At 43.3% G+C, this 13,182-nt stretch overlaps 1 protein-coding gene across 2 annotated transcripts in view; it reads right to left on the bottom strand.

The window, feature by feature from the left end:
* The window catches only part of CFH (complement factor H), a 587,670-nt gene that overhangs the window by 223,452 nt on the left and 351,036 nt on the right, over positions 1–13,182 (bottom strand). For both annotated transcript variants that reach the window (XM_033962168.1, XM_033962167.1), the window contains exon 18: positions 8,116–8,295. In XM_033962168.1, coding sequence (XP_033818059.1) covers positions 8,116–8,295 — 180 coding nt within the window. The remainder of the gene's footprint in view (positions 1–8,115; positions 8,296–13,182) is intronic.

The raw sequence follows: 13,182 nt of genomic DNA on the forward strand, positions 1-13,182 counted from the left end.
AATTCTATGAGTGTCAGGGCTGTTACCACTGTGGCTAAAATCCACACTACAGTTTTGTAAAAGGGGGAGGGGTTAGTTTGTGATGACATATTCCATACTAGGCGAAGGTGTTTTCTGTGTTCTGTGTGTTTGAAAGACATGGTTTTCTGTTAGGATTGACGGTGTAGGATTGATCTGTGCTGGTCTGGCTTGTTTAGTTTTACAGAGCTGTCATCCGCCGGCTCATCGGGGATCGATCAGAAGAGTGCTGAGTGTGACGGACAGCGGCTATCTGGAGGAGACAAGCGCAGTAAGTCCTGAGTGACAGTGAGATACTGCAGTGATGGACAAGTTTTTGAAAAGGAAAGAACTAGACTCTGAACAAAATTTGAAGCCAGATGAGAGCCCAAGTATGAGTGGGGGTCAAAAGAAAGCAAAGATGGTTAGCGTAAGCAAATTCTCTGGCGCAAGGCAATATAGCGAAAGCTATATTTCAGTTGGATTTACTTTCACTGGAGATGCAAACAAACCAACCCCACTGTGCGTGGTGTGTGGTGAAAAGCTAGCTAACAGTGCTATGGTCCCAAGCAAACTTAAACGCCATCTCCAAACGAAACACCCTTCGCTTCAAAACAAGAATGCGTACTATTTTGTTCGCCTGCGTGACAACACGGAGAAACAGGCAACTTTCATGAGAAAAACCACAAAGGTAAATGAAAGAGTTCTTAAAGCTAGCTATCAAGTTGCTGAACTTATAGCCAAGTCAAAAAAGTCGCACACTGTGGCAGAGACATTAATACTTCCTGCTTGCAAAGCTATTGTAGAGGAGATGCTCGGACCTGAAGCAGCTAAGGAAATAGCCAAAGTTCCTCTCTCAGACAACACAATTTCCAGACGTATTAATGACATGTCTGCAGACATCGAAAGTGTGGTTTTGGAAAAAATCCGTATCAGTGAGAAATTTGCATTGCAACTTGACGAGTCTACTGATATCAGTGGACATGCTCAACTCTTGGCCAATGTGCGTTTTGTTGATGGTGATGCAATTAGAGAAAACTTCTTTTTTTGCAAGGCATTGCCAGAAAAAACAACAGGAGAAGAAATTTTTCGGGTCACATCAGAATACCTTGAAAAAGGAGGACTTAAGTGGGAAAACTGCACAAGTGTCTGCACCGATGGAGCTGCAGCCATGGTCGGGCGCACCAAAGGCTTTGTAAGCAGAGTGAAGGAAAGAAATCCAGATGTGATTGTTACGCATTGTTTTTTTACACCGCGAGGCCCTTGTAGCCAAGACTTTACCAGCAGTCCTAGTTCATGTGTTGGATGATGTTGTGTGCATGGTAAACTTTGTAAAGTCACGACCCGTGAAAAGTCGCATATTTGCAGCTTTGTGTGAGGAGATGGGAGCGAAGCATAAAACCTTGCTGTTTCATACGGAGGTCCGGTGGTTGTCGCGTGGCAAGGTCTTGGTTCGTGTGTATGAGCTGCGGGAGGAACTTAAAGTGTTTCTGACAAATGAGAGGTCAGATTACGCAAAGCAGCTTGCAAGTGATGAGTGGTGTGCAAGGCTGGCATACCTGGCAGATATATTTTATCATCTGAATGAACTGAACACACGAATGCAAGGCCGAAGTGAAAACCTGCTTACAAGTACAGATAAAATAAATGGATTCCGTTCAAAGGTGCAACTCTGGCATCAACACGTGGAAAGTGGCAATCTTGAAATGTTCACACTCACCAAGCAATGGCAAGATGTTCACACTGCTGCACTGTGTGAGATAATAGCTAAACATTTAAAAACTCTTGAGGAGAAGTTGTCATTTTATTTCTCTTCAGTCTCCACTGAATGCCTTGACTGGGTTAGAGACCCTTATAGCTCAGCATCAGTTGGTGGAAAGGACATGACTTTACAGGAGCAGGAGGAACTAACTGAACTGAGACAAAATCGTGGTTTCAAGCTAAGATTTGCTGATCTACCTTTGGACAGTTTTTGGTTGGATACCGCCAAGGAGTTCCCCCTTCTGGCAAACAAAGCTATTTTGACATTGCTCCCATTTTCCACTACATATCTGTGTGAGATTAGCTTTTCAAGCATGATTGCTATAAAAACCAAATACAGAGAGAGACTGAGAGCTGTTGACGAAGAGCTACGTGTGTGTCTTTCTTCGATTCCAGCCAGAATATCAGCTTTGTGTTCAGCCAAACAGGCCCAGGTTTCGCACTGAATAAAGTATTTTATAATTTTTCACTATTCTGTTTACTTAATCAAGTTTATCAAGTTTATTAACAGAATTTGATTTATCGCCTATTGAAATCACTAAGCGATGTACATTACAATATATAATAAGGTAAAAGAGTTTCACAAATTAACAATAAACATTTGACTAAAACAAACAAGTAGTTGGGATGGAAAAATTAAAAGTTACATATTTCGTTTAAAATAGAAAATTGGGAAAAAACGATAGGTAAGGGTACATAAAAAATCTCAGCTATTAAAAAATAAAAAACATAATCTGCTTTAAACATTGAAGGCATCTCTAAATAGATAAGATTTTAAAGATTTTTTAAATATTAAAACATCTTTTTCATCACGAATATATTGGGGAAGGGCATTCCACCATAGGGGACCTGTCACTGAAAAAATATCTGCCCTTCTAGTACCAATAATCTTCAAGGAAGGAACTGAGAGAAGGTTTTGGTTATTTGATTCCTATTCAAGAGAATTACTTTATATATAGTCAATATAGGCACAGAGTTAAATTTTTTAACATTTTCTAATGGTGGTGTGCCTCGTGATTTTTTTCATGAAACAAGTGTGCCTTTGCCCAAAAAAGGTTGAAAAACACTGCTTTAGATCACTTAAGCATCCCTGTTCACTTCTCATTTATATATCATATGTTGATCACATGCATTCTGCGAGTTCTTCACACCACTTGCACTCATTCAAGTACCTTATTACTTGCTTATCAGCCCATAAAGGGTATCACTTTGTCATTCATGTATACCATTTTGTATCTATGATGTACTATTTGTACTTTATCAAGTCTTTTATTCATATTCATTAGGACCCCTGAAAAAGGTGTGTTCTCTGAAACACGGACCATAGCGGGTGCCTTGGTTTGTAATAAGGTGATATTAGTAACTGCATTAATATTAGGTTCAATAAGCATAGCCTGCATCTTGTACATTTTAGTCTGTAGTTTTTCTTTTGTTTTTGCTTGAGCTCACTGTACTGCAGACCCTGTTGGATTTTTTTGTTGTTGTTTGGATATTCTAAAACCGGCACCTAAATTTAGATGTCGGTAGGCACCCTGCCGGCAGCTAAGTTAATTGAAAAACGCTGTTAAAAACTGCAAAAAATGGCAAAGTTTAAGTGCCTACTGACGACTAAATAAAAGGTGCCAGAATCATGACTAGGTAACCGCTTTAGGCTGCGGAATACCAAAGTAATCTAGGCCAACACCGGACGTAGCTTTAGGCAGGCTAAAGCGGCTACCTAGTCATCCAAGTTTCCAAGTTTTATTAAAAATTTGATAAAACGCTTATAAAACATTTCTAAGTGATTTACATTAAAAGTTAGGGTAAAGACATATAGACAGAGATATAGGAAAGGAGGGTATAATAGGAAAGTAATACAATAAAGGTAAATAAAGGATTTGATTCACACCAAGATAGGGTGGCTGATATGTAGGTTTGGAAATCCCGGGCCTACATTTCAGCTGCCTATCTATGCCGCCACGGGATCCTAAAGCCAGCCCACAGCTGCCATAAGCTGATCGCGGCAGGGAAATTTAACTCCAATCAGCTGAGTCAGCAGGACTCTACAAAGCCTCCTATAGGAGGGGCCTTAGATATCCGGGCAATTGCAGTCTTAGGCCCCTCCCAATGTATCCCAGGATGCACTGGGAAGGGGGCCTAAGGTCCTGATTTGCCTGGATACCTAAGGCTCTTCCTATGGGAGGGGTCTAAGGTACCTGAGCCAATCAGAGCCTCAGGCCCTCTGTGTACCCAGAATGTACAAGGAAGGGGAAGGCCTGCCATTTTGAAGAGATGGGCCTGCTGGCAGGAGGGATTGGGCATTCCTCCTGCTGGATTTTCATTTAAGGTACAGGGTTGGGGGGGTTGGGGGATCTGGGAGGGCGTCAGGTGTGTTGTGATGGGGTGTTGGGTGTCCAGGCGGGTCAGGGATGTCGGGTAGGGTGTTGAAGGTTCGGGGAGAGGGTCAGGGTTGGGCGTTGTGGGTGTTCTCAGATAGGAGGGAGTTAGCATCTCTCCTGCTGATTTCAGGTGGGGGGTGTTGTGGGTGTCAGGCAGGAGGGAGTGAGCATCCCTCCAGTTGAATGGGGGGTCCTCTATCCGCTGCAGTTATCCCCCAATCAGCTGAGCCAGTAGAATTCCCCACAGTCATGGCTTCAGGGAGTCCTTTTGGCTCAGATGATTGGGGATAAATTCATCTGCTCTGTCATAATCAGCTTATGGCAGCTGAGAGCTGGCTTTAGGATTCCTTGGCAGTTGAAACGTTGGTCAGGGTTTTCTGGGCCTACATTTCAGCCACCTGAATCCAGCTGAATCAGGCGTGATTCTGTAACCAGCACTGTCATGTGACTGACACATGATCAACGGCTGCCAATATGGGCACCAGTTACAGAATCCAGTGGATATTGTCTTGATTTGCTCCTTTTTAAAGTGTATAGCAATATTTGATTCTTATGTTTCACTAATATGTTTCACTGGAATTGTATTTTCTTTCTTTACATAGTTTAATAAAATTTGTTCTGACAAAAAAATACCAATGGAATTTGCCTAGTGCTAATCTATTTTGTTGGGTCATTAATGTGTTAGCAGCATGTTCTGTAGAAATAGTATTAAAGTCCTGCAGTAGTATGATTAACAAATTCCATAAGTTCATAATAAATTTTCTGTATCCACTTAGCATTTACAGAAACTTGCAAACCAGATGTAAAAAAGGAAGCAAAGCATGTTTCTGTATGAGAAAACAGATGGAATTAATCAGGAGCATTGGCATCAACAAAACAGTTAGAGGCATGTCTATCACGTGAGTGGGCATCAGAGGAGTGTATAGGAAAAAGAAAGAAAAAATAGGGAGTTACAAAATAGGAGCATACAAAGATACAAGGGAACAACAGCCAGACCAATCTTTAGGCAATGTCCAATATATGGACTTACCACCAGTGGCATACCAAGGGGGGGGGTCCGCCCCGGATGCATGCCTTAGGGGGGGTGCACAGTCGGCCAAGTCTGTGTCATCCAGTGCCGGTCCATGCAGGACCGGCAAGATCGCATTGGGGCCATCGACAGCGTCTGGGCTGCAACGGCGATGGGCGGCATCGGCGCCCCTCCCCCCCTGCGCGATACAATTCATGATCGGCAATGGGCCTCCTTCAACCTCTGGCATCAACGGAACTTCAGATCTGCAATGCGGTGCTCAGTCAAAAGCTTCCCTCTGACACAGCTTCCTATTTCCGCCTAGGCAGTTCAGTCAGAGGGAAGCTTTTGACGGAGCACCGCATTGCAGATCTGAAGTTCTGTTGATGCTGGGGGTAGAAGGAGGCCCGTTGCTGATTTTAAGTGTTATCGCGGGGGGAGGGGGTGCCGATCTTGTTGCCAAAATCAGAAAGGTGAGAGGCAGGGAGAGAGATGGGCCTGTGGTGGATGGAGAGATTGAGAGTAGGAGACATATGATGGAAGTGGAGAGAAGGGGCAGATGATGGAAGAGGGAAGAAGGGGCAGATGATGGAAGTGGGGAGAGAGAAGAGGGCAGATGATGGAAGTGGGGAGAAGGGGCAGATGATGGAAGTGGAGAGAAGGAGGAGATAGAAGAGGGCAGATGATGGAAGTGGAGAGAAGAGGGCAGATGAAGGAAGTGGGGAGAAGGGGCAGATGATGGAAGTGGGGAGAAGGAGGAGAGAGAAGAGGGCAGATGATGGGTGGGGAGAAGGGGCAGATGATGGAAGTGGGGAGAGAGAAGAGGACAGATGATGGAAGTGGGGAGAAGGGGAAGATGATGGAAGTGGAGAGAAGGAGGAGAGAGAAGAGGGCAGATGATGGAAGTGGGGAGAAGGGGCAGATGATGGAAGTGGGGAGAAGGGGCAGATGATGGAAGTAGGGAGAAGGGGCAGATGATGGAAGTAGGGAGAAGGGAGAACAAATGCTGAATGGAAGTGGAGAAAAAGAATGCATACTGGATGGAAGGCGTGATAAAGAAAAAGGACATATGCTGGATGGGGGGAAGAAGATAGTGAGATAGTGGAGGGGTGAAGGAAAGGGGTAGCATGCTATGGGTAGACACAGTGAAAAGAGGGAAACTGAGGACTGCATAGTAAGAAAGAATTTAATTAGATGGAGGCAGAAAATAAAGGAACTAGAGAAGGAAAGGGAGGAGAGAGAGATGCCAGATAATGGGGAAGGAGACAGAGATATCAGATCTGAGCGGAGGAAATGAGAAGAGAGAGATGCTAAAAACCACAGGGGGAGGGAAAAGAGAGATGAAAGGAGAAAGATGCCAGACCATGAGGGAACAGAGGGAAGATGATGGATGCCAGACTAAAGGGGGGGGGTCTAGAGGAGAGATGGCAGGGGAAGCAGACAGTTTCTGGAAGGGGCAGACAGTGGATGGAACAAGCAGATGCTGGATTGAAGAGACAGGGCAGATGCTGGAAATAAAAGAGTGAAAAGAAGATAAAAGCAGAAACCAGAGACAACAAAAGGTAGAAAAAAATATTTTATTTTTATTTTGTCATTAGAATATATCAAATTTGAAATATATATCCTGCTAGAGACATAACTGGGGACTGCAAAGCCCAGGCAGTGTTTCTTTAGCTAGATGGAAGGGGTAGAGAAAGAGGGCACATGATGGAAGGAGGTGATAAATAAAAGGAGGGCACATGATGGGGGAAAGGATTGAGTTAGGAAAATACTGGAGAGGGTGAGGGAAAGAAGTACTGTAAGTACACAGTAAAAAAGGACATTGATGAGAGGGTAGTAAGAACGTAATCTAGACAGATGCAGAAAATAAATTGAAAAGGAAAATGAGGGAAAAAATGGAAAGAGATTGCAGAGGAGAGGTGTGGGAGAGGAAAGAGATGCCAGACCAATGGGAGTGAAAGGAGAGATGGAAGGGGGAGGCATATAGTTTCTGAAAAGGGCATAGAAGGAGAAAAGATGCCATATAGGGGCAGAGAGACGGCAGACAGTGGATGGAAGGAAGAGAGTAATAAGAAGATGAGGAAAGCAGAAACCAAAGAAGACACAAATTTTCTATTTATTTATTGCTTTAGGAGACATGTGTCACTGTTTCTGTAGTGTTGCATTGTATGCAGAGTCCAGCTTCTTGCTGGTTCCATTTAACCTTTGTCTATGTATTTCTATTTTATCCCCCCTTTTACAAAAATGTGGAGCGTTTTTTAGCACCAGCCGTGGTGGTAGCAGCTCTGATGCTTAGAATTCTATGAGCGTCAGAGCTGTTACCACCGTGGCTAAAATCCACACTACAGTTTTGTAAAAGGGGGAGGGGTTAGTTTGTGATGACATATTCCATACTAGGCAAAGGTGTTTTCTGTGTTCTGTGTATTCAAAAGACATGGTTTTCTGTTAGGATTGACGGTGTAGGATTGATCTGTACTAGTCTGGCTTGTTTAGTTTTACAATGGGTGTATTGATATTGATATTGTACTGCTTACTGCACTATGTAAGATGCTGCCTTTTCCTAGGTATTCATGTGTGAAGTAAAAATCATGTTTTTCATACAGATGGGGGGGGGGGGGTTTCTTCAAAAAATGATGGGCCCCGGGTGTCACATATGCTAGATACGCCACTGCTTACCACACTGTCGAAACATATCCATTAACCCATAGGTTCCAGACTTAAGAAGAGAAGCATAAACCATTAGTTGACAGAGTATTAGAACCTAACTTTTGTCCTGTAGCATTCAAACAAAAGCATATAGAAGTATAGAAGCTGTTATGTTAAAGAAAACAGATGAAAAATGATGAAGATAGCATCACTGAAGCATGAACTGGAATCCAGGTATTTGTACAGGAAAGATTCTATCTCCACAATGGTGACAGTCTGGATTTGCTCCCTATTGTCTTTAATGTAAGGAATTAATCAACTTACTTGTACAAACTGGTACTTTTGACCACTCTCTGTTTTGACACGTTGATTGTAGTACTCCTTCGTGAAGAATAAAGCCCCTTATACATTCATAATCCACTTTATCTCCCGATATATATCTTTCCTTATTTGTACTTATTATTTCAGCATTTTCAATACTTGGAGGAATTCCACATGAAGTATCTGTTAAGATACAAACAAACCTGACAAGGTAACAGGATGCGAGAACTTGAATTTTAGGACAAGCATATTACTGTACTATTCTCTTGAGAATGATAAAGCAATTTATATGGACCAGCTCCAGGACTGATTCCTGTCCCCTACTCTCTGTGAGTAAATCACGTATGTGGAATGCCCTCACAATAGAGGTGGTGGGGCCAAAAACAGTGACAGTAGAAAAAAAAAAAGAAAAGTGTGGGACAAACATAGCAACATAGAAAAGAAGAAGGTCCTCGCCTCACAACACAAACAGTACAGAGAAAGAGGCAAGGGAGGCATCCTGTCAGCCAAAAGGATTATCTTTATTCAAACTAAAGGTCCCAATAAGGATCTAAGTTTTGGCGGTTGAAACAATACTGTTTAAGACCGTTAGATTAACAGGTGCTAGAATAGATGTGTAGACTTAATAGATCACAAAATTTAATGAAAACTGTCTGTCTTTTTTTTCTCTCTCTCCTTGGCCACTGGCTGTCTGGCTTTTTTTTTTTCTTTCGTTCTCTCTCCTTGGCTGCTGTCTTTCTGGCTTTCTTTTATTCTTTCACACTCTCTCCTTGGCCGCTATCTATCTGTCTGGCTTTTTTTCTTTGTCTCTCTCGCTCCTTGGCTGCTGTCTGTCTGGCTTTTTTTCTTTGTCTCTCTCTCCTTGGCCGCTGACTGACTGTCTTTTTTTTCTTTCTCTCTAGCCCCCTGTCTGTCATTCTTTCTGTTTGACTTTCTCCCTGGCCCCCTGTCTGTCTGTCTTTCTTGCTTTCTGTTCTTTCCCTTCCCGCTATCTTTCTGTGTGTGTCTGTCTGTTGCCTGCTTGTCTTTTTGTCTCTCTCTATGGCCCCCTGCCTGCCTGTCTCTCTCTGTGGTGCCATGCCTGCCTTTCTTTCTGTCTATCTCCATGGCCCCCTCCTTCTCCCCAGAGCAAACCAAGATTGTTGCATGCCCCCAGCACACCCCTCCCCCAAAGCATAGCAAGTTTGCTCCCTGGCCCCCTTTCCCTCTCCCCCCCCCCCCACTTCTCCGTGCAGCAGAAGCATTTCCCTCCCATCATTCCCTGTGCAGCAGCACCCCTTCCCAGCTATCCATGTCCTGCAGTAGCTGTTCTCCCTTCCTTTTATCTCCCCCATTCAGCAGCACCCATTCCAATCTCCCTGTCCTGTAGTAGCCCTTCTCCCTTCCTTTTACCTCCCCCTGCCAGCAGTAGCCCTTCTTCCTTCCTTTTACCTCCCCCTGTCCAACAGCACCCCTTTTCCCTTCCTTTTAACTCCCCCCTGTCCAGAAGCACCCCTTCACTGCTCCCCCTGTCCAGCAGGTCCAGCAGTAGCCGTACTCACTTCCTTTTATCTCCCCCTGTCCAACAGCACCCCTTTTCCCTACCTTTTAACTCCCCCCTGTCCAGCAGCACCACTTCACTGCTCCCCCCTGTCCAGCAGTAGCCATGCTCCCTTCCTTTTATCTCCCCCCTGTCCAGCAGCATCCCTTCCCTGCTCCCCTGTCCAGCAGTAGCCCTTCTCCCTTCCTTTTACCTCCCCCTGTCCAACACCCTTTTTCCTGGAAATCAGCCCTTGTCTTTCCAAAATTAAAAAAACACAATCTAGATCCCTCCTTACCAGCTAATTTCCATCCTATCACTAACCTCCCTCTAATATCAAAACTGACCGAGAAAATTATTCACAACCAACTTGCAGAATTCATCGACAACACTCATGCCCTCCATCCACATCAAACCGGTTTCCGCTCTTCCTATTCTACTGAATTATCATTGTTAGGTCTTATTTCAACCATCTACTATTTTCTTGACCATCAAAAATCTGTCCTTCTTATTTCCTTTGATCTGTCTGCAGCATTCGACACCATTGACCACTCTCTTTTCATTACTCGACTCAAAGATTGCGGCCTCACAGGTTCGGCTCTTTTATGGTTTACCTCCTACTTTACTGAACGCAGTTTTAAAGTTCATTCAAAGGAAGAAACTTCTTCACCTATAACCCAAACTTATGGAGTTCCCCAGGGCTCTATTCTATCGCCTTTACTCTTCAATATCTTTATGTCACCTCTCCTCACTCTAGCCCAATCTATTGGATTCACTATCTTTACCTACGCGGATGACATTGAACTACTACACCCCATCAATAGCTCTAATATTACCGAAATACAAGAAATTAACAATAAACTAGATAAAATAAGCGACTGGCTTCATACAAATAAACTCTCTCTTAACATCGATAAATCTTGCGGTCTCCTATTCCCAACAAAAAATAATGAATCTTTATCGGGGAAGATTTTTATCAAATCCTCCTCAATAAAAATGGAAACAAAAATAAAATTACTGGGAGTAATCATCGACAAAGATCTTATTTTCCATGATCATATTAGCTCAGTGGTTAAAACCTGTTTTTATAAGCTTCGCCTCATTCGTTCTCTTACCTCTATTCTAGACACGGATGCAATTACAACTCTGGCTCATTCTCCAGTCATCTCACATCTCGACTACTGTAACTCCCTATATAACGGAATTCCTAAAAAAGAAATTTGACGTCTACAGTTAATTCAAAACACAGCTATCAAACTCATCTTTAAATTAGGGAAATATGACCATGTTACCCCCCTCCTGAAAGAAGCCCACTGGCTTTCCATCTCTCACCGTGTTACTTATAAAACAATCATGCTGACCTTTAAAATTCTACTCTCCCATCAACCCTCCTACCTCGATAGGCTTCTCTTTCCACAATGCCCTACAAGGTTGCTCAGATCTGCAGAACAGAACCTCCTTTCCATTCCTTCCTTAAAGGATTTCTTCTACACTAGAAATCAAACTTTTCAGTAGTTGCCTCTGCCTTATGGAATGCTTTACCATCTCATCTCCGTCAAGAAAAACAACTTGATAGATTTAAGATAAGCTTGAAGATTTTCTTATTTCAAGATGCTTTCAACTGCTCTTGAATCATTTCACTTTCATTCCACCAACCGCTTCTATGAAGCGATCCCATTCCTAATGTTTTATCCTCTTTTTATTCAACTCTTTTTTTCTCACCCTCTCTTTTTTCTTACCTATTATGTAACTTTATCCCTCCCCTTCTCTTTTATCCTCACTCTCAAGTATGTCCTGTTTATGTTATTAATTGTACACCTCTACCACCTCTCTTTATAAGTGCTATATTCTTTTATTCCTATTTTTAATATTTTATTGTAAATCGGCTAGATACTAGCTGATGGTTGGTATATTAAAAACTAATAAACTTGAAACTTCCCTTCCTTTTAACTCTCCCTGTCCAGCAGCAACCCTTCACTGCTCCCCCTGTCCAGCAGTAGCCGTTCTCCCTTCCTTTTATCTCCCCCATGTCCAGCAGCATCCCTTCCCTGCTCCCCCTGTCCAGCAGTAGCCCTTCTCCCTTCCTTTTACCTCACCCCTGTCCAGCAGTACCTCTTCCCTGCTCCCCATCCTGCAGTAGGCCTTCTCCCTTCCTTTTACTTCCTCCCTGTTCACCAGCACCCCTTGCCTGCTCCACCTGTCCTGCAGTAGCCCTTTTCCCCTTCCCTAGTTTTCATTCTCCCTCTTTCCCTCTGTCTCCCCAAAAGGTTGCTGCTGTAGCATTCCCCTGCGGTCTCACACAGGCGTCGGCAGCATTTCCACCTCTCCACGGTCTCACAAAGCCATCAGTAGCGTTTCTCATCCCCCCTCCCCTCTCCTCCCGGGTCTCACACAGCTGTCGGCAGCGCAGCATTCACAACTCGCTGCTCCTGCTTGCTTTGGTCCTTCATCGCTGCCGGTTCCCACTTACTTTCTTTTTGCGCAAAGGCAGGTGCAGGACCCGGCAGTGAGGAAGGCCCGAAGCAAGCAGGAACAGCGAGTTGAAGCCTCTCTCGCTGCCCTAGGCTGGAAGCAACATCGTCAATGGGGAAAATCAGCGCCGCAGGCTCCTCTTACGCGCCACAAACCAAACCGCCAAAGGCTCCTCTGCCACACACGTGCTGCAAATGGAACACAGCCACGGAGGCACAAATCATGGAGGCAGGGATCATGCCGTTTCAACTGCACAAGCGTGGGTAACAGTTTTATTATATTAGATAATGCAAAAAAAAAAACACAAAAATTTAAACTGTGAAATCATTTAAAAACAGTACAGTATTATACATATGCACTAGATGCAGAAAACTGTTTTCTGCATCTAGTGTATATGTATAATACTGTACTGTTTTTAAATATGATTTCACAATTGAAAAAAAAAATAATTTTGCATTATATATGTACAGTATATTTCAGTATCCCCTGAGGAAGGCGTTATTTTAACACGACAAAACTTGGATCCTTGTTGGGACCTTTAGTTTGAATTAAGATAATCCTTTTGGCTGACAGGATGCCTCCCTTGCCTTTTTCTCTATATTGGGACAAGAATAGACAATACCTATGTAGCGTGATCTGCAAATATCTACCACACTCCATACACAAATTGTCTCTGTTTGCCCCTCCCCCTTTTTCTTTCAAGGTTTAATAAGTATTTTGTATATAGTAAGTGCATCCTTAGTAGACTGTGCTTTTATTCCCAATTATTATATGCAGTGTTGGAGGTAAATCATTTAAGTGCTTGAAATTATAAATTTAAAGTAAAAATGATTTCTAACTGAAACTGAAGGACTAATTGGATTCTGAAAGGACTGAGCCATTTTGCCTTCAGACAGTGTTAAATAAAAAGACAATGGCCAGACAGAGGCAGTTAAGGCGAATACACAAAAGCATTGATCAGTACCTGCCCACTGTCTGCAAGAAAATCCCATCATGACATCACCAAAATAAAGACTGCCCTGCTCTGTGATGCACTACTGTATGATTGGATGTGAGATAGAGACAACCCTTGCGTTTTG

This window comes from Geotrypetes seraphini, chromosome 10 (genome assembly GCF_902459505.1).
Source record: "Geotrypetes seraphini chromosome 10, aGeoSer1.1, whole genome shotgun sequence".
Classification (NCBI taxonomy): Eukaryota; Metazoa; Chordata; class Amphibia; order Gymnophiona; family Dermophiidae; genus Geotrypetes; species Geotrypetes seraphini.